We start from the raw sequence: 22,563 nt of genomic DNA on the forward strand, positions 1-22,563 counted from the left end.
TAAAATCTTCTCTATAAAAAAGAATAAACTTTCTTTTCCTACCTAGCACAATATTGTCTTTTATTTGCTGCACATCAAATGACCATGTCATCCAATTCTTTAAACCTTTCTGCAATGCAGGTCATTGATAGAAAGGTTAGAAAATACACAAACCAAATTTGACTGGGGAAATTTTCCACAATGATTTGTACTGGTGGGTGAAGATCAGGCATCACAGTAGGTGTGCAATTGTATTATGTGTGTCACTGGTGTAACTACCACATCTAAGAATACCATTTATACAACACTCCACTAGAACTTTATATTGTTGTGGAAATGTTGAACTTTTAATTAAATTAATGTTATGTTTATATCTTTTGGGTATTTAAGGTAGAGGTCAGAAGGTGATCATTAGCATTAAAAGTAAAATATAAGTCTTGAGTTAAGATATCTGTAGTCAAAAATTCAAATCAAGATAATAAAGCATTATCTTTTCTTAGAAAACAGATAAATACTGCTGGAGTGACTAGATATTCATCTAAACCTCACATATGATATAAAAATTAACTCAAAATGAATCACACACTTAAAAATACATGTAAAACTATAAAACTTCTAGAAAATATATTGGAAGAAAATCTTGAAAATGTAGGAGTAGGCAAAGAATTCACAGACTTGGCACTCATAATCCAGAAAATGAAATATTGATAAATCGCATCCCATCAAAATCAGAAGGTTTTGGTCAGAGAGGAACCCTTTGAAGAGGCTGAAAAGAGAAGCTTCAAAGTGGGAGAAAATAATTGTAAACCAGGTATCTGATGAAAGGCTTGTATCTAGAGTGCATAAGGGAACTCAAAACTGCACAGTAAAAAATAATTAGAAAATAGGTAAAACTCATGAAGAGACATTTTACTAAGGAGAATACACGGATAGCAAATAAGCACACAAACAGCGGTTCAACATCATTGTTCATCAGAGAATCACTACAATTTTATCAGAATGGCTAAAATAAAAAATGACAGCACCAAACACTGATATGTGTGGTAAAACTGAATCATTCATACCTTACTAGTGAGAATGTAAAATAGTATATAGCCAAAGTGGAAAACAATTTGGATGTTTCTTAAGAAATGATCAGGCAACTGCCATATAACCTAGCAATTGCATTCCTGGGTATTTATCCTAAAAAAATGGATTTATGTTTACACAGAATCCTATAGTTAAAGGCTATGTTTTGCATAAATGTCTCTCAAAGGTCTTGTGTTAAAGGTTTTGTCCCAAGCCCATGGAACTGTTGAGAGATGATGAAGTCTTTGAAAGGTCAGACTTAATAGGATGAAATCAGGTCACTGCAGGTGTGCTCTTGCAGAGATTGTGATATTCTACTCTCTTCTTCTTCCTCTCTGCTTCCTGGCTGCCATGAAGTGAGCAGTTTTCTCTGCCATATGTCCCTTGCCATATGTGCTGTCTTGTCACAGGAACCTTCAGAATCATGAGCCAAAACAAACTTTCCTCTTTATAAGTTGATTGTCTCAGGTAATTTGTTACAGTAATGTAAAGATAACACACACAAGTAGCTTTACTTAAAACAGCTAAAAACTGGGAATACAACTGGTTAAACAAATTGGTATATGCCACAGAAAGGAAACAAATTCTTGATAAATACAACAATTTGTATGCAATTCAAGAAAATTATGCTAAATAGGAAAAAAAATCAAATCTCAAAAGCTTACACTCTGTATTATTTTATTTATATAAAATTCTTGAGATTACAAAATCAGAGATTAGTGTTTTTTAGAAGTTAGATGAGTAGGTGGATGGGAAGACTAAAAGGTATAAAGGACCCTCATGATAGCTGTGTTCTTAATGTTGATTGTGGTGTTTCTCACACAATTCTATACATGATAAAACTGCATAAATTAATACACTTGTACTGCTGGGTATATGTAAAACTGGTGAAATGTGAATAAAGTAGGTGGTTGTATGAATAACAATCTTCCATTGCAACCCTCCAGCCAGCTATTATTTTGAAGATATCTTTGCATTTTTTTTTGTTTTGAGATATTGTAGATTCACGTGCAGTTCTAAGAAATAGTGCAGAGAAATTATACTGTTCATCTAATTTCTCCCAATGGTAACACCTTGCACAATCTTAGTACAATGGAAGATCATATAGCATTTCTAGTATGATTCTATGTGTGTTCCTTACTGATTATGTGTAAGAACACATAGCTTTGAATAAAAGGAAACCTGCAGTCTCTCCAATGAGCTATAGTGGGTAAGAAGATGGCATACACTCATGCACTTGTACAACTACACACCCACATACCCATACAGACCCACAAACACACTCACATATTCACACTCACATACCCATACAAATCCACACACCCACTCTAAAATTAACTTCCCTATTTTAAACGCTATTATAGAAAAGCTTATTAGGTCCAGTTAGCTAGAGAGGGAGAAGTAGATGGAGCCCTGTTTTATCTTGACTCACAGAGTCCCTGATGGGGGCATACAAATTCAAAAAGCTCAGGTTTTAACCACTGTCCTTTGATATAATGACTTGAGTAATCAGTGTGGAAGAAGTGTCTGTCAAAAAAAATGAGTGTCTACAAACATCCAGTCTCCTTCATTCCTCAGCCAAATTTGGTGTCAGCAAGGGCATGTTTGTGTAAGGAAAAAGCAGAGAGATTTTCTACATGTTGTGGCTTAAATTCCACATCCAAATTTCCCAGCATAGTGAAGTGCTCATTCCCAGGAAGCACTTTAGGAATAAAACATCCAATGAGATCATCATGTCAAGTGAAGTAACTCAGACACACAAGCTTAAATATCACATGGTTTCTTTTCTATGAAAAACTGTGTGTGTGAAAGAGAAAATAAAAGACAGATAATATAATAGGAAAAAAGAGAAAGAAAAAATAAGATATTATAATCTAGTGTGGAGGACAGTGTATCTAAAAGTGTACTACGAATTAGTGCAATTGTCATACATGTTTATATGTTCTTTGACTTATTAATCTGGATAATTAACTTTATAAGGTCTTGTAAGATTAAAAAATGAATCTGATTCTAGAAAAATAAAAAGGAGAGGGAGGGAATTAAAATGTGTTATATACATATACCAATCCCCTATAGTGAATGTAATCATTATGTATTGCAAATATGTACTACTAAAAGTAAAACAAAAGTGAGGAAACTCATCCTGTACAGAAGCACTACAAGAAGCAAGCTACACAGAAAATATTGGCAGAAAGGGCTCAGAATTCATGTTTGCAAGCACTTGCTTCCAAACCACTGAAACCCACGTTAAATTTGAATAACTTGAAAGACATAACAATTAGCAATGGATGATTATGGCATATATATATATTGATCTCACAGTCCCAGCCCTAGTGAGGAGGCAGAGGCTGAAACCTCTGCTTTTGAGATCTCAAACTCTCTGTCCTCATTCTTTCTTACTACTTCTTGGGCCTCTCTAAGGGTCTTTTTCTGCCCTTCCTTTCATTCACTGCTTAGCTCACTCTCAATCACAGCCATATTTTTGGAACTCACTTGTATGCTGTTGACTCTAAAACCTATAAATCATTCCAAACTTTTCGAGTTCAACTTCACTAATCTTTTTATGTTTGCCTCCACATGTATCTCCAACTCATCACACCTAGATTCCCTTTTCCCCTTGTTAACCTTCTGTTCTTCCTATATCTTCCATCTCAATTATAAGAACCATCATGTGGTCAACTGGCCAATTTGGAACACCAGTATCTTCCTACTGGATTCTTCTGCCTGCATCAAAATCTCTTGTCATTTGCTACTAATTTTAACTCCTCTCTACCCCTGCTACCTACTGCCTTTAGCTCAAATCTTCATTCTATGGTTGGGTGACTATGACATCTCTTAATTGTCCTCCCCTATTCTTTGGACTATTCAGATCTGTCCTTGTCCCTGCTGCCATGTTTATTTTATTCAAACAGAAGCCTCTATTTATCATGATCCATAGCTCAAGACCCTTTGAGTTCTGGCTTCACTGGCAACATCTCAGTTCATGCTCCAGGAACATTAAACGGCTGGTATCAGCACTCCCTCACTGGACATACTTCTATTCACTGTGCTGTTTTCACCTTCCTTTCTTTAAAACAGTCCCTCTTCTCAAGATGCTTTTCTTTTCTCTCTTAACCCCTTTAACCTAGTCAATCTGTTTACACTTTAATAGACAGAGTATTAGTAGGAATACTTCTCTGCTCACCTCTCAATCTGGATGAGGTGATCAGCCAATACATCTTGTACATAAGTGTTTCACAGCACTTATTGGACTACTTATGAAACTCTGTGCCTATTTTTCTTTGCAACACCTGCAGAGAGAGGACTGGGACTTCTCATCTCAGGTTTCTCACATATCCCAGTATACCACAGGTATACTGACAAAATTGAGGAATAGAGAATGGCTTGATCCAGGAAAAAAAGAATATTTGGGTGGTGAGACGATTTGTGTTAAGTCAGGAAAAAGTTCTACTTATTAGAGAAGAGGAAGGAGAAAGGGTCAGAAGTTTGAGAATGAAGCAGAAAATCCATAATAATAATTCTAATAGAAACTATTGGGAGACAATTCTCCATCAGTCTTTCCTGTTCCTGCACATTGACTGAGCAAAGGCACTTTTAGATTTTGTTCCTGTCAATGATGTTGCACAGCATACAATGTTAGAAGACAGAATTCCTCCAGAGAAGAAAGCACATTTGCAGTGCAGAACAATGAGCTAATGGCTCTGCCCAGAGCAAAAGTTGGACACATTTGCTTGCAATCCACACTACAGAATGGAGTCCTCCTTGTCTTTGGGTTCCTCAGTTGTAATAAAACCCATTGTGTGTACAACATGCACCTGGGCCGCCCACATCACCCTGTGACATGTAAGAGACAAGAAGGAAGATATATCATGTAAAGGCACGAATTCCCAGTGATGACTGTCATCAAATTATATACCTAAAATGAATTTCATCACATTATGTGCCAATAAACTTAAAGAATAAAAAATCATTTAAAAAAAGGACAGATGCAAATACAAATTTTATGTCTCTTGCTGAGTGATGAGTAATAAAGACCTTTATTTCTGATCCAAGGGTCTCACGTCTCCTGCCAACATAACACCTTTGAAAGAGCTGCACAGTAACATTTTAGCCTGAAAGTAGGATAAAATCCTGGACCCTTCCTAGTTCTTGAAAGGAATGAGGAGGAGAAGGGGAAAAAAAGGTGATAAACCAGTAATTAGAGCCATTTCAAGGATGGATTTTCTAAATACATGGGTCAGGTCTGAATGGTTGTTGAAATTTTCTAGCAGAAGGGGCTATTGGGAAAGGATTAAAGAGAAGGAAAGGAGCTGAAAAGGAAAGTGATCTCAATAAATGGGATTTTTCTTTCATTGCAAGACTCCTACAAGAGTAAATCTGTAATAACCTGAAAGATAGCCACTGATGAGAAAAAAAATATGTATTAGAACTTGAAATCTACCTTCAAAATCTTGATTGCTTTCTCATCTTTGCTTTTGTAGGTTCCCCTTTCAGACAAAGTGAAGACATGATTAATTTTGCAGCTGATAATTTTCAGCTGGGTACCTTGGTGCTCTGTAGAACTTTCATCTGCATTCTGTGGCATTTAACACAAGTTCAATGAGAATCTTCAGGATAACCTACTTTTCTATTAAATGTCACATTTCTTCCAAAAGATTTTTATTGAGCAAACTTTCTTCCAGTACTTTTAGCCTCTGAAGTCTTGCAAGAGGTTAAGTCCATGAAACACTGGTTCATTTAGTTCTTGAATGCCCTTGATCACAGAAGCACTTTGAAGTGTAATTAGTTATGCATTATGACAGTGTAGCCCTACCTAAGCACACACAAATGCAAAAGGACTTCAAAGAGATTATGCTAGCTCCCATTAAATGTGGGAGGACTCTACTAAGCATTTACATTAAGTCACCTGATCATAATATGAGCTTGTAAAAACAAACCCCCATCCCCACTGTTTTTCTTTATTTCCTTTGCAAAAAGAAAAAAATGCCTTTATTTCTTACTTTTTCTCACTTCATCTTCTCAAGCTAGTCTAATTCTATTCCCTTTTCCTATAAATTTGAATACGGAACCTTACAGGACAGGGAGTGGAGCTGGAGAAAGTCAGCCACAGTTCACAGAAGTCGCTCCTAGTGGGAGACAGGCAATGATCATGCAAGAACATGGCTGCTGTTTTAATCATTCTCTCTCTTTTTAAACTTTCTCTATAATGAAAAAAATCTTATATTGGTTTCTCTGGACATTCCTGGTACCAGCTTTTGATTCACTGAACAATCTGACAGTGCTCTGCTAGCCAAGCATATGCTACTGAAAGAATGGTAAATGAATACAAATGAGACAAGCAATAAAAAAGTAAAATCTGGAAAGTTCCCATGTGCCCAAGGAACAATTCATCTGACTACAGGAGGAAAATATATTTGAGTTAAACAAAGAAAGATGGTTCTAACATTGCTTTGCTGATATTTTTGACATTTATCTTAAAAGACCAATAATTATATAGGTTATCAGAGACCCACACATCAGCAGGAAGTACGGAGGTGGAAACCACCAGCCTGAGTTTCTAAAATCAACAGGCTTTCACTATAAAGTAAGCCCAGTGCTAAATCATTTGGTATAATAAGAGAAAATTTTCCATGAAGGCAATCATATCTTTCCTATCTAATAGCCTCTTCAACCCAGCCTGACACCTTCAGATCCCATCTCTAGATGGCACAGTCACCTGAGATTCGCTTGACTTCATCCAACTCACTCTCATTCCATCTTTGTCTCTATCCTGTTCCTAAAAGGAGTCTACAGATTCTAACGATCCTAATCTTGTCCCTTAGGTTTTTTTTTTCAAGGACTTAGAAGTCTGTAAAATGTGCATAAATAGTAACAAGTCTATGAGGTTGTTGTGGAAACTAGATGATGATGATGATGATGATGATGATGATGATGATGATGATGATATAGCAATAAAGCTGATACTAACAATTAACAGTTATTGAGTGGTTTCTACAAGTCACATACTATGCTAGTTATTAGTACTTGAAGTATGAGGTATCACATATCGTTTGATTCTCACAGCAACCACATTGGGTAGATACTATTAGCCCCATTTTATGAAATGAGGAAATGAAGGCAGACATATTTAGTAATTCCCCAACAGGTAAGAAGCTAGGAAGCAGTGGAACCAATTGTAAATCTTATGCTTTCCACAAAATCAAGCTGCTCATCAGAGTTTCAGGCAAGAGTCTAATCTCATCCGTAACCCCTGGCAGAGAGGCCACTGAATGAATTGAATCTAAAGGAGAAAGGGCTGGAAGTAAGGTTGTGTCCAAGTCTCAAAGATAATAAAAGTCAGCAAGATAGTAGTAGGGTCATAAAATGAAAATGAGAACTCAATCCAGGGCTAGAAGAAGCCAGATGGAAGTGAGAGCAAATTGCCTCATAGCTGAAGCCAGTTTGTTTTCTTGGCCCCTGGTATCTTTATGCCTGACATGTCTTTCCAGAACAAAATGTTGTGTATCTGAGTTTATACTGCCCTGAAATATGATCACCTGTTCTTTGAGATAGTCTCGGAATATCTGAGGGTTTCACATCTAACTACCCAATTTATTCTCAAAATGTTCTGTAAATCCATACAACTTTTAACATGTCACTGGCAGATCCTTCAAGTTTAACCTTGAAGCTTCTTGAACTCACCACAGAAAAATAAGTCCAAAGCAGTGTTGGTTGTCAGACAAGATCACAATACAAAAGATAAGTCTTATAGAAAGTCATTGGTGAATGAGACCTACCTCGGTCATCCTCCCTTGTATATTTTGTCTCATGTAACTTTCCACAGAGCCTCCAACTGATCTTTCTTTCCATTTCCTTTGCTGGTCTGGAGTCATCAAGAGTCTCCCAAGGGATTAGATCCAAATCCTTTTACATAGCTACAAGGCCTGGCATGACTGGGTCACTGCTGGCCATCATTTTCACCACCGTTGGCCTCAATTTACTCACTCTTTTTCCTTAAGTTAATGAAAAAAATACTATTGAGGGCTTATTATGTACTAGTAGGGCTAAATGGGCAACAGCAGACTGACCGTCTGTCCTTAAATCTTACATACTAATGGAGGAACCTGCATCAAAATGGATGCCGAATTACAACTGTGATACATGCTATGATGAGAAATAGCACCATATTATGAGAGCATATAATAGGATTTTATGGGGACTGGAGATCAGGGAAGACTTCCCCAATGAAGGAGCGCTTTACCTTGAATCTGAGGTGTTAACACTAAGGTTATAACTAAGTGAAGATGGAAAGAAAACCATTCAGGCAATAAGACCAGTTTCAGGAGAAATCATGATGAGTAAAGGACAGGTGCTACCCAACAGCCAGGCAAGAGGCATACAAGAAGTGAGAAAACCAAACAAACACTGCACTGCTTTAAGTAAGGGGTGGGAGTTGGAGAAATTGAGGCAGAAAGGTAGATATAACCAGATTATCATTCTGATATCACCCAAAATGCAATGAAGAAACAGAGTTGAAAGGAATACACTCGGTTTTAAGCTAGCCAGAAAGTATATACCTACAACCATAGTCCAGGAATGAAATAACTAGCTAGGATTAAAATGGTGTAAATGGAGATGTTTAAATACAATTGGTGGCAACTGATGATGATAGACTGGATACAACAGGGAGAAAAAGAGATGTCATTGATGTCTTCCAGATTTGGGCTTCCACAATTATGTCTCTTATATACAGAGACAGACAGCAATGTAATTAACCCAGGTCTGAGTGAAAGAGAACACTGGGATTGGCTATTATGCCTCCTGGTTCTAGCATAATCATACTATTTTTTAAATATCTAAACAAGATTTCTCATCCTCCCACTGTGTGGTTCACTGTGTGGTTCGGTATCAGTGATTTACTCACTGTCCCCAATTTGTAAAGCGCTAGGTTAAACACTAAAGCCATGGTCCTCTCAGTCCCCCTACTTGGAATGTCCTATACCTTCTCATCCTCTGAATCCCAGCATAGGCATCTAAAGTCCCTTCCATAGCAATTGCAGTTCATTTTTTAAATTTAGATGTTATTGGCCATTAGATTAGAAGTTTCTAGGAAAAAGAAGAGCAGGACAAACCCAAAGTTCATACAAGGGAGGAAATTATAAAGATCAGAGCAGAAATCAATGCAATAGAGACTAAAAGAATGACAGAAAAAATCAATGAAGCCAAGAGTTGGTTCTTCAAAAGAATCAACAAAATTGACAAACCCTTAACCAACTTTATCAGAAAAAGGAAAGAAAAGGCCCAAAGCCATGCAATTAGAATGAAAAGGGTGAAATTACAACAGACCCAGCAGAAATCCAGAGGATCATCAATACCTACTTCCAGAACCTATATGCCAATAAGATGGACAACACAGAAGAAATGGACAGATTCCTAGATACATATGAATTACCAAAGTTAAACGAAGAAGATCTAAAAATTCTAAACAACCCAGTATCAACCAATGAAATGGAAAATGTAATTAAAAACTTATCAACTAAGAAAAGCCTGGGCCCTGATGGCTTCACTGCTGAATTCTACAAGACATTTAGAGAGGAATGGCTGCCACTACTCTTTAAACTCTTCAATGAATTTAAAAGGGAAGCAATACTCCCAAATTCATTCCTGGAAGCAAGCATCACCTTGATCCCCAAAGCAGAGAAAGACCCAACCGAAAAGGAGAACTATAGGCCAATCTCATTATAATGAACATACATGCAAAAATCCTCAATAAGATAATGGCCAACAGAATGCAGAAGATCATCAAGAAGATCATACACCCTGATCAAGTGGGATTCATCCCAGGGATGCAGGGATGGTTCAGCATACACAAATCAATCAATGTAATACACTATATCAACAGAGCAAAGGACAAAACACATATGATTATCTCCATAGATGCAGAAAAACTATTTGACAAAATCCATCATGCATTTATGATAAAAACCCTACAAAAATTGGAATAGATAGTCTCTACTTCACACTGATAGAAGCCATCTATGAAAAACCAACAGCCAATATCATACTAAATGGTCAAAAACTGAAATCCTTCACATTAAAATCAGGAACAAGACAAGGATGTCCACTATCACCACTCTTGTTCAATATAGTTTTGGAAACACTAGCCACAGCAATTAGACAAGAGAAAGAAATAAAAGGAATAAAGATAGGTAATGAAGAAGTCAAATTGTCATTATTTGCAGATGACATGATACTCTATATAGAAGACACCAAGAACTCCACCAAAAGTCTTCTAGACTTAATTACCAAATTCAGTCAAGTAGTTGGTTACAAAGTGAACACACAAAAATCAATAGTTTTCCTCTACACAAATGACAGACTCACTGAGAGAGAAATAGGGCAAATAATTCCTTTCACAATAGCATCCAAAAAACTGAAGTACCTAGGAATCAACCTAACAAAAGAAATCAAAGACCTCTTCTCTGAAAACTATAGCACTCTGAAAAGAGAGATTGAAGATGATATCAGTAAATGGACAGACATCCCTTGCTCCTGGGTAGGAAGGATTAATATAGTGAAAATGGCCATACTTCCAAAATTGCTATATGGATTCAATGCAATTCCATTTGAGATCCCAGCAGCATACTTCATAGACCTTGAGAAAACAATCCAAAAATTCATTTGGAACAAGAAGAGACCCAGAATAGCAAAAGCAATTCTAGGTAACAGAGACATGGCAGGGGGTATCACAATCCCCAACCTGCAACTATACTACAAAGCTACTGTGATAAAAACAGCATGGTACTGGCAAAGAAACAGACCTGCAGACCAGTGGAACAGATTAGAAGATGCAGAAACAACGCCAGACACACTCAGCCATCTCATATTCAATAAAGGAGCCAAACACCCTCACTGGAGGAAAGATAGCCTCTTTAATAAATGGTGCTGGAAAAATTGGGCTTCAACTTGCCAAAGATTAAAACTAGACCTATATCCCTCACCATGCACTATACTAAAATCAAAATGGATTGAAGATCTAACTATTAAAATAGAAATTCTGAACCAGTTGGAACAGAGGTTAGGTAGAACTCTTGAAGACATCGGTGTAAGAAAAGATTCTATGAACAAAACCTCAGTTGCCTGTGAACTAGCCCAAACAATCAACAAGTGGGATCTCTTCTTATTAAAAAGCTTCTGCACAGCAAGAGAAACCACCAGCAGTGTGAAGAGACAACTCACAATGTGGGAAAAAATCTTCACCTGCTCTTCCTCAGACAAAGGTCTACTATCTTGAATCTATAAAGAACTTAAAAAGATCAGACCTCCCAAATTTAAAGACCCAGTCTGAAAATGGGCATCTGAAATGAACAGACATTTCTCAGACAAAGAAGTAGAAATAGCAAATAAATACATGAAAAAATGTTCAACATCATTGGTCATTTGGGAGATGCAAATGAAAACAACGCTGAGATTCCACTTCACTCCAGAAAGAATGGCTGCTATCATGAAATCAACCAATAACAAATGCTGGTGGGGCTGTGGGGAAAGAGGAAACCTGCTCCACTGCTGGTGGGAGTGTAGACTGATGCAACCACTGTGGAAATCAGTATGGAGATACCTCAAAGAACTAGGACTGGAAGTCCCATTTGACCCTGCTATTCCACTGCTGGGGATCTTCCCCAAAGAATTAAAAGAATCATACCACAGTGATATATGTGCACGCATGTTCATACCAGCACAGTTTGTGATAGCTAAAACTTGGAAACAGCCCAAATGCCCATCAACTGCAGACTGGATAAAGAAACTGTGGGTTTTTTAAAATAAAATGGAGTACTACTCAGCCATAAAAAATGAGAAATTAGAGACATTTATAGCTAAATGGATGCACATTGAGGCCATACTCTTAAGTGAAATAAATAGGACCCACATGTATAAATGCTGAATAGTTTCTCTGGTGTGAGAAACTGCAAGTGTAAATAAGGACTAAAAAGTATGATAGATAATGTGAAATAGGAAGGAAAGGGGCAAAGGGGAAGGAGGTGGGAGGGGTAAGGGAAAGGAAAGAAGAGAATGGGATTAATATGAGATAATGGAAAAATAGGAACAAAGTCTTTGTAAATAGGGAGAAATGGAGGGGTTGAAGGGAGGGCTGGGCAAGGGTGAAAGATGGGAACCAAGAGATATTATGTAAAGGTGCAAATTTCCAATGATGAATGTCATAATATTGTATACCTAAAATGCACTAATGATTAGAATGACTAATCAATAATGCAAAATAGGAAGAAAAGGTCCAAAGGGGTAGGGGTAGTGGGAAGGGCAGGGGAAAGGAAAGAAGGGAAAGGAAAAATGATGAGAAATGGAAAAAATGGAAATAAAGTCTTTGTAAATAGGGATGAGTGGAGGGGGTGAAGGGAGGGCTAGGAATGGGGAAAAAATAAGAACCAAGATGCATCATGTAAAGGTACAAGTTCCCAATGAGAAATGTAATTGTGTTGTATACCTAAAATGTACCAATAAAAGAATTTAAGAAAAAAAAAAAAGAAGTTTCTAGGACCCAGAAAATGTGATTTGCCTTCATATTGCATTCATCAAAACAGGGATTTGCAATCACAAAACAGGATTTGTAGCCTCAGTGGCTGGGATAGCATTTGACATATGGGTGATGGAGCATGGAGCAATGAAGTGACTTTCTCAGAGTTGCCTACTGGATGATGGCAGAGTTAGAATGAGAATCAGGTCTCTGCTCAAAGTCGTCGCAGTCTAATACATCATCCAGTACTTCCTCCCTATGTCTGTCTACCACCTTGATATTAGATAAGGGCAGGAATTATTGCCTTTTGCAGTTATTTGGGTTGCTCTATGTGAAGATAGCTTAAACTGTTTTCTGGGAACCGGGAAAATGAGACTGTGAATTACAATTCTGCTGTTAACTTATGAAACTTCTTCTACTACTTGGAGAGTCTATAAAAGCTTGAATGAGGATAATGTTTGGCAAGGGAGAGGTAGAGAGCCCTGCTATCTACAGAAAATCATTTGTGTCTCTTTGAGTTTGCAAAATCAGCTTGAGAAGAAGAAAAACACTATAACTGTGATTGATTCAGGGAGACAGTGGTAATCATATTTTCCTGAACAACTTCACTGGCAGCAAGAAGCCAGAATTAATATGCCTTGGTGGTACTAATTCTAGAGAATGAAGAGATGTGGAATTCTAAGCAGCTTCATCCTTGGAAGCAACATTTTGAAGTCCTTCCAGGTGTACTGCTTGTCTGCAGAGCATAATAGTTTTTCCTTCTCACATGCAGAAGAACTGTCATTCTTTTGGTGCAAAAATGTTAAATCTTTCTGCACATCTGCATCTAAGCATGCACACAGGCCCACTCATTAGGAAAGACTGAAAATTTGTATTCAAAGTCATCAAAGTACAGTTTTCAAAAAGTTAAAAATATAATTTTTATAAAAATATATAATGATAACATGTTAAAGATTTATTTAATTCAACGATGAGAAGATAGGCAAGATGGCAAAACTGGTACAAAGGCAGATAAAGAAATTAATGCAACAATGGTGTGATCATTAATTCCAATTTGTCAACTTCATAGGATTAAGGAAGGTCTAGTAGATTAATAAAGCATCCTCCTAGGTGTGTCTGGGTGGGCTAAGGAAGAGTGACTTTGGGTACTATATGTGGTCTCTGGCCTGTTTTTCTCAGAGACTCTTCCCCTGCTCTGTTCCCCAACTGCAGCTCTCTTCCACCATACCATTCCACCATGATGTTCCTGCCTTGGAGACAGTTATGGACTGAATCTCCCCAAACTGTGAGCTAAATTAAACCTTTTTTCCTTTAAGTTGTGTGTCAGGCATTGTGTTCAGCAACTGTAATGCTGACTAATACACATAGGCTGTGGGAAAATATACTGAAATAAAATTGCTAAATTCTATGCAAAATTAGTTCATGTTCTGCCAGCCAATAAAACTATAGGCATAGAATTAGCTTCTTTGCTGGACATAAATCATTTTTATCTCTACTAGACAAAAATCATCTGTGCAGCCTCTCAGTTTTCTACAAGTCAACATCTAACTTTACCACATCTAGGACTAAGTAACAATAGTCAAAGTTATATCACCATAAAGTCAGATAGTCTGTTAGACATATAAAAGATATGTAGTTTTTATTTGCCTGGTTTCCACATTTTGGAAAATTTTTCCTAACAGAAGGATCACAAGAAGAAACATGATATGCCTACTGGTATTCCAAGATACCTAAAACATACATCTTGGTGACAAAGGGAAAAGGAGCTGGTGGGGAAAGAAGGAAAATGGATCCAAGCTCTAGAGGTTATTCATAAAGTAGTCTCTGATTGAGATTTCTCCTGTTAATAAAACAATAAATCCTGCCTTGGCATTTTGACCACAAGTCTTCCTAAAAGAGAGCTAAATGCTCTTCTTCACATACGTCTCTTCATGTGTGTCATCTGCCAATTAAGGTCTATAGATTACAAGGGTATTTCATCAGGTTATCTGGTTTCCTCATTCAGTACATTTCATGTCACTCATTTCTTCATATCCCAGGCACTGCGTTAGGTGGTGGGGATATAACAGAATAAAGAAACATGTTTTCTGCACCATAGAATTCACACTCTAGCCATGGCTGAGATAAACAAGAAAAGAGCAAATCAATACACATAATAATAACGGATTCTGAGAATATCATTCTATGATAGAAAGAAGTAACAGGGGCCAGTTTTGAGGAGTTTGTTCACCTCAACCCTTCTGAAGAGGGAGCACGTTTAAACTGAGGACTGAGGGGTAAGAAGGTGCCAGCCATGAGGGTCGGGTATTTCAGGTACTGGGAACCATGAAGGCACAGACCATGCTGCTGAAGTGCCTTACATTGTAGAATCTATGTGAAGTCCAGAGAGTATGAAGGAAGGAATAAGAGAGAGAGAGTAATATAAAAAGATATTAGATAGGTGGACAAAGGCAAAATTGTGAAAGTCTCTGCAGTAAGAAATTTTGAATTTGTTCTAACACAAACAGAAAGCCATTAAAGTCTGTTGTTTGTTTGTTTGCTGCAGTTGAGCATCTCAATTCGAATTTTAGATGATCACTTAAGGCTGTAGGTAAAATGATCATTCATGGAGAATGGATTATAGAAGCAAGGTTGAAAATGGGGAAACCACTTGAAAGTTCACTGCAGTAGCTCAGGCAAGATATGAAACAGCCTAAACCAATGTGAAGACTGTAGAGAAGATGAATAGTGGATGATCTGGGGATGAATAGACAGAAGATGAATAGTGAAGTACCTTGGAGGTAGGAACTGTGCTGTTGAATTTGGAGGATATGAAAAAAGAAAAGAAAAAATGACTGCTGGCTTATTTAACTAGTGATAGATAGTAGCACAGTTTATTAGATGAATAAGATAGTGGTTCAGAGAATGAAAGGAGAAAGAATTGAGATGATCTGGGCAGGAAGTAATCAAGAATTCCACTTTGGACTTATTAAACTTTCCAGATCATGCAGAATATGACATATTCGGATATCAAGTAAACAGTTGGATATGAGTCAGGAATTTAAGGAAGAGATCCAGGCTTTAGGTATCCCTTGGAAGTCTCAGCAAGTGAATATATAAGTTTCTGAGAATAGATGAAGTCCTCAAAGGCAAAAGTGCAGACAAGAAGGCCCAAGCCTTAGAGACATATGTTAATGTGCCACAGTAAATTAACAGTACAAAAGGCTCAACATTTCTATGTCTCTTTTTATTGAAACCATCTGCCCATGTCATGAGTTAGTCTATTTTCACTGGGGGCCATTCTTAGAGACTGTCATCTTAGCCTCCTTAGCCACCTTAGCCTCATTAGGTGTAATGACAGTCAGGTGATTGCAACTACGTAAATTTTGGAAATGTTCTCCATTTCCAACTCAATATTGCTGAACTCTTAAAAGTAACACATAAATAATACTTTTCTTATCTTTGGGCTTCCAAACACTTATTTGGAAACCTCTTCATTGTTTATCAAGAGTTCTCTTTAAAAAAAAAAAAGAGGTAGGAAATGTGAGGATACCAGGCAAAAGAGTGGAGGGGAACCCTTTCCTTACCTCTTCTTCTTCAAGTAGAATGAGCCGAACCACAACAATGTGAATTGCATTTCCAATGCTTGGGTTATGAAACAACCCAGTGACCTGGGATCAGAAATAGAAAACCATTAACTCTCCATGAACAAATAATATATATCCATGCCAGAGGGGAAAAACAGCACTGTAATGCACTTAAATAAACATGACGTTATAGGTCACAAATTCTTGGCATAGTACAAAGAAGAGTAAGATATGCCCATAGCTCAATCCAATTTATGATATTTATTTAAAGATAACCTTTCAGGGTGATTGATTGGCTGTGTGTTTGAGATATTTATGCCTTTCTTTTCTTTGACCTTTTCCCCAATCCATTTTCAGTCATTCGAGTGAATATCTTTCCCCATCTCAACAGGGCAGATGCTCTCTCTGGGAAGGCAGAACACATCAATAGTGCAAAGAAGCTTAAAAATTAAGGACTGCAGTACAATTTCATTCCAATTTTCACTCTGTATTGAGGAAATCATATTCTAGCTCTTTTTTTAATCTCAGATTATCATTTATATATCAACCTAAGCAATCAGTGAGACAAGGTCATATTAAAAGGACTGAGTCACTTGGTAAATACCTGATAGAATTATGCAAATGATGAATCACAACTTTTCCCAGGGTATGCATTTTTAAGAGAAAGACTAATTTGTCCTGAATTTCCATCCTCATTGACAGACAGAGAACAGACTCATTTATATGGGAAGAAGGACATTTCTAATAACTGTTCACCAGTCATCCCTCCGTCCCCCAAAGTCTGGCACACCATGTTCATGATGGTGAGGATGTAGGACTCCACGTTCTCACTCCCATGATATTCAATCATCTTCGTGTCAGCCACCACCAGTGTCTCCACCCATCTCTCCTTGCTGATGGAACGCCGAGAAAGGCTTCGGCTTGGCAAGGCGTTGTTCCTCTCCCACTTCTCTCGCCGAAGCTCTTGCTTCTTGTAGGTCCCAAGACTGTCTGAACATTAAGCAGAGGATAGTGGGCTTATTCTACACATATGTGTTACACATGATACATTTAAGTTTGTGACAATGCAAGGCTGAAAGTATAATTTATGTTTAATAATATATGAGTGCACTGTTCTTATATATACAACTGAAATACAAGAGATCAATTTAAATGTGAACAAAATGATTTTAATCAAAATTTCAAAAAATATTTCTTTAAAAATAATTATGATAAAAAATAATTATGATCTATTTCATTAAGTAGATCTTCAACTTTTAAAAAAGATATTTTAAACAAGGATGAGAGCTTTCACTTTCTTCTCCAAGTTATTCAGTGCTTACCATGGGCAAGGCAGTATACCTGGGTTCTAAATGCCAAACCATTTGTCTTCATGAATATTTGAAATACATATTTCTCTCTCCATTTTGAAAATGTAGAAATTAATCCACAAAGTGACTGGTTAGATAACTTCCTCAGAGTCACATCGCCCATTCAGTCACATAGCCCATTCAGAAACCCAGGATTGTCTTTGCCCTGGATTAATGCATTTTTCATATGCACCACACTGTCTCCTGCAGTGCCCATGGAGAAAACAATGTATGAAACTAGAAAACATGGAAGCTAGAAAACTATGATAGGTCCAGAGCATCTTGCCTTAAGAAAGCAAAAAAGAGCTTCAAATGATCCAAAGGAGACTAAATGATCGAGTCAAGTAACTGGTCTGTGTGTGAAGAAAGTTTGATAAGTGAGGATCATGGTTGGGGAAGCAAAATCCAGAAGAAGCTACAGAATCATGGGAAGAAAATAAAAGAAACTGCACAGAATCATTCTCAAAATCCCACAATACTATATTTATGAAGCATGTCCTAACTTGAAAGTGGTCTATGGGAAACCAAAATGGAATAAACTGCTACTTCACCCATTTGGAAATAAATGCTTCCTCCCAGTAGTGGTCAAGTTTGAAAAGCTGGGTAATTTTCTCAAAGTCTCATAGTAAACAAAGAGCGTGGATCCAGCCAAGTCTTTCTGTTTCTACTGGAGCAAACAGGAACATTTACACACAAGGCTTTACGGAAAGATTTTACTCTACCCTTCTACAAAAAGTGAAAAAAAGCTCTTGTCTTTGTAAAACAGCTCATCTAACTGTGGATAATATAAGATGAACACGTGAAAAACATCACTATCAAGTTTCCATAAGAGAGAAATATGAGTTCTATTGTTGACAGTGCCAGAAATTCAGCAGAAATTGCAGAATTTAAACCAGGCCCTGGTGGGACACAGGGTGTCCCTGATGGGGAAGAGAGGGTTGCATTCATCTGTGTTTATTCTTTTGAGTCTTGATGAAGTTGTCCGAGATTTGACAGAGTTGTTTCTGCTAAGCAATTCTAGGAAGTAAAAGAAGCCAACCCTACATATTTATCTCCAAAAACCTGAAAAACAAGCCTGTTCATACTTCAGAGCAGGTGAGGAATCAACCCTTCTGGTAAGCTAGTAGTATATCCTCAGCCCCCCCCCCCCCACACACACTTTGTTCAGAGACCCTCCTCTGAGCTGCATGGCTCTGACTTTGCCTTGAGCAGACTTCAGACTGCTTGGTTTCCTGGGACATGAGGCTCTCCAGTTTGCCTCTAAGCAGCTCTAACCTCTAAGCAGCCACAGGCCATTTTCTTTAGCCTCCTCCCCAGCCTGGCAACAGTGACATCCAACAAATGTCTGATGCACATATGAAGGAAGAAATGAAGATGACTTGGAACTTAGTTATGAACTGCAAAAAAGGAAAATTTGCAAGAGCTGTCTATTTTTCCTATGTGATGACTTGTTTCAATTATAGAATTCTCCACACTGAAACTGTGAAATATTTGCTTCAAGGGAAAAAGATCCTGCCAAATGGGCAGTTTAAATAAGGACAATTTGCAGTGCTGATCAAGGGCTGGCTTTCCTATCCCTAAATCTATGTCCAGTATCAGCTCAGATGTCCAGGATAGCCCTGCACACTAAAACAGAGGTCCTAAAGGTCTACAAGAAATAAAATTTACTGTGTATTTTTCTTTCTCAAAATTCATCAGGTGGTTCCTCACAAAGCTCTCTCATTTGAAGCCTTCACAAGTAGCACAGCCTATGCCTATAACTGATCCCTCAACTCTTGCTTCTCCACAGACAGACGTGGATTGCACCTTGACAAAATTGCACAGAGGACACTGGTGCAGTGCCAGGGAGCAAGTGAACCCAGACAGTGGTAGACTTTGGAAATTACAAAGTTTCCTGCAAATCCAGGGGTGGTTTTCAGCATGTCAATAGGTTCCAGCATGGACAATGAACTGCCTCTCCTGGTAAGAGAATTGCTCAAGGTTCTGTCTCCTACTCTAACTCCACCCTTGTCTCTTCTGTTGCCATATACCAGATTTCCAATAGAAAGGAAGGATTTTTACCCATTTTGGTCAAAAGAGACCACTCATTGGAAACTGGGTGCTAATTAGATCTGCTACCTGGTTTAAGGTTCAATTTCACTCCATATGACCCTTTCAAGGCAATTTTTTCCAGTCCATATTCTGCAGCTTCCAGAAAAGTGAGACCCAGCACCACTTCTACTACCTTCAGGCAGGAAGTTTGCAAAAATACAACCATTCAGCAGCAATACAGCAACACAATGACAGCCAGCTGTGATGGAACGCTTACCAAGAGCCCAGCCTATGCTAGCCACATTTTGGAGCCAATTATTTATAATTTAATTGTTATAGTGGTGATATGAGACAAGTTTTATTATTACCACTTTAAAAAAAAACAAAAAAATGAGACAATTTCCTGCTTTTCCTTTATAATACAGATAAATATTACTCTTAGAAGTTGTCCTGACTCACAGGTAGAAGCTGGAGAGATGGCACCAGGAAAAAGGAGACCATCTAAGGCTTGCAAGGTCTGGCTTCCTGCTACCCCAACCCACTGTTGACAACTGTTAATTCCCCATCCCCATGGGCCTGACCTGAACCACTAGTGAACGGAGCTGCTTGCAAGTCCTTCGACCTTGGACAAATGTTCTCATCTCTTCCTTTATCTAATGAGGAAACAAACCTGAATTCCTATTTCAGTATTTACTTTAGTCATGGAAACTGTTCTTCAAACAAAGAATATACAGAAAATAAGGAAAAGAAAGAACCCCACAGCTGCTGTGACCACTGGAGTGTGGCAGATGGTCCCAAGAGGGATTCAAAAAGTTTTGGATGCAAAAATTTAAAAATAAAGCTCTTTTCTTTAAATACATTTCAGAGGGTCTACCCTGCTCTAGTGTTCTCTGAGTTGAACAAACACAACTTCTCACTGCCTTCAGATAACTGTCAAGAGTTTGCTGCTAACACACCAGATTCCCTTCTTGCCAGGCAAAGCACTGTGCCTTTTCCCAGCAGCTGAATGACAATGTTGGTATATGTTTCCGATAACAACAATAGTGAAGCAGCCAAAGGAATCAGTTTCTTCAGGTCAATTTTAGGGAAAGTTGGGAGTACCTCAGCCAGAAAGTTTATTTTCATTCCAAAAAGAGTTTTCTTCCTTTACCGTGAACCCCAAATATTTTCACACTTAGGTAGTAGACTGTCCCATTCTCAAAACTGGCCACTGTTTAAATGGATACAGCTGTTTTTAGAGATAAACAAATGAAGCAACAGGAGTCTAAGAACTGACAAGTAGAAAAGCTTCTCCTACTCTCTGAGCACTCAACCGTGAACTCTCCATTGCCTAAAGTTTTCATTTTTGAAAACTCTTTTGAGTTTACTCTTTCACAGTTATCTTTCATGTTAGGTATGTAAAGTCTGCAGCCTCCAAGTGGCAAATTTGGCACACTATATACAAACTTCTCTTTCTTTCTGTTTTTGTTTGGCTTCGTGGTAGTACTAGGGATTGAACACAAGGGCACATCAATTACTCAATTCATTAAGATATATATATATATATTAATATTACAGCTCTTTCTAACAGTAATTTCATACAAATATAACTTGTTGTAGGCCTACTTTTTATAAAGACAGTAATTGTATTCATCAGGTTTCAAAATGTTCTGATTTTTTCCTAGCATATATGGCACTTCTCTACCCAGTATTGACGCCAAAATGGGTACATTCATTTAGTTTTCCTTTGGGGGATAGTTTTTGTTGGTTCTTTGATTTTATTTAGTTTCTAGTTCACCTTTTACCAAGAAAGACACTTCTCAGAGTTACAGCTTTATGCAAGTATCTGTTTTTAGCTCTCCACCTTCTATGGGTTCAGAAACTTAGAGAGACCTGCTCTACTATCTGTATTTAAAGAAAAGAGCTTTATTTTTAAATTTGTGCATCCAAAACTTTTAAAAGGAAAAAGGTAGGGGTTTTGGCAAAATATATAGTCTATAATATTTTTTCCAGAGTAGAATTAGGTTTCATTGTATTTACAAAATAGTGTATAATGGTGTAAAAATTTTTCTGTAAAGTAGGAAATGCTATAGAGTGTATAGTTTTCTGTTGTACTATAAGAATTTGTTGTCTAAATAGTCTAAAGGTACTAAACACTTCGTTTTTTCTTAGGACAAAAGAATTTAGGGCAGGAAATGCTCAGGAGACATACTTTGTAAGCCTGGGAGACTTTATTCATTTGCCTTCATGGTTTACTTCTCTTTTGTAACAAGTACCAAAAAGAGAGACTCTGCAGTTTGCTTTCTCCTGGTAAAGGTCAGAATGATATAATTTTTGTTATGAATCAAAACAGGATTTTATCTATTAACAAAAGTAGCGAACAGGATGGATTTCTACTGTTAATTCTCTTACCTCAAAGATGTTTCATTTAGTTTTCTTCTGCCTGGATCAGCTCACAGGTTTGGAAAGCATTTCCTTGAGAGAGAAGATTTACAAGGGGGAACTGGATTGTGACTTATTCATCTGTGTGACTCAAGACTCCACAGAAACCCTGGAGGCTTTTAAACATGCACTAAGTGTTCATTGAATGAGTACATGGATTCACTTACTATTTTGTTTGTAGGGATGGGGTAGTATATAAAGCAGTTTGAAGAGAAAAAATGGTGTTTATGTTGTAATGAATCCAAATTGTATTTTATCATTTATTCACTAAATAGGAGCTCTTCTGGATTTGACATTGGGTTAGTCAAAGGATCACTTCAGGGAAGCTTGAAATAGATAAATCACCCCAAGTTCATTTGGGCTCTGTGACACTCTCAAATTCAGAAATGCTAGGTTAGTCTGAAGACAAAGCCAATGTCAAGAGTGGCAAGATACTAGGCCTGTTACAAGGCTGGTGGCATGTCAGAGCCACCCTCTTCCTTCCTCACAAACGGTGAGCCAAGGTGGGGACTGGATTCTGGTGAAGACCCATGTCAGTTTTAGGCTTCTCTTTGCCTTTGTGTTTATGGGCAGGAGTTACTGCTAGAATAAGATAATGTATATCAAATGCTGCAAGTGTCAGTGTTCTAGCAGAAATACC

General features: G+C 37.6%; 1 protein-coding gene across 6 annotated transcripts in view; it reads right to left on the minus strand.

Annotated features, from left to right (window-relative positions):
- Adamts12 (ADAM metallopeptidase with thrombospondin type 1 motif 12) overlaps positions 1–22,563 on the minus strand; it is a 326,379-nt gene that overhangs the window by 131,990 nt on the left and 171,826 nt on the right. For all 6 annotated transcript variants that reach the window (XM_004848653.3, XM_021261519.2, XM_021261518.2 and 3 more), the window contains 2 exons: positions 16,913–17,112; positions 16,123–16,206 (listed from right to left, as the gene is read on the minus strand). In XM_004848653.3, the coding sequence (XP_004848710.2) occupies positions 16,123–16,206; positions 16,913–17,112 (284 nt within the window). The remainder of the gene's footprint in view (positions 1–16,122; positions 16,207–16,912; positions 17,113–22,563) is intronic.

Source organism: Heterocephalus glaber, unplaced genomic scaffold (assembly GCF_053883595.1).
Source record: "Heterocephalus glaber isolate CG9 unplaced genomic scaffold, H.glaber_assembly_v1.0 deba00001538, whole genome shotgun sequence".
Taxonomy (NCBI): domain Eukaryota; kingdom Metazoa; phylum Chordata; class Mammalia; order Rodentia; family Bathyergidae; genus Heterocephalus; species Heterocephalus glaber.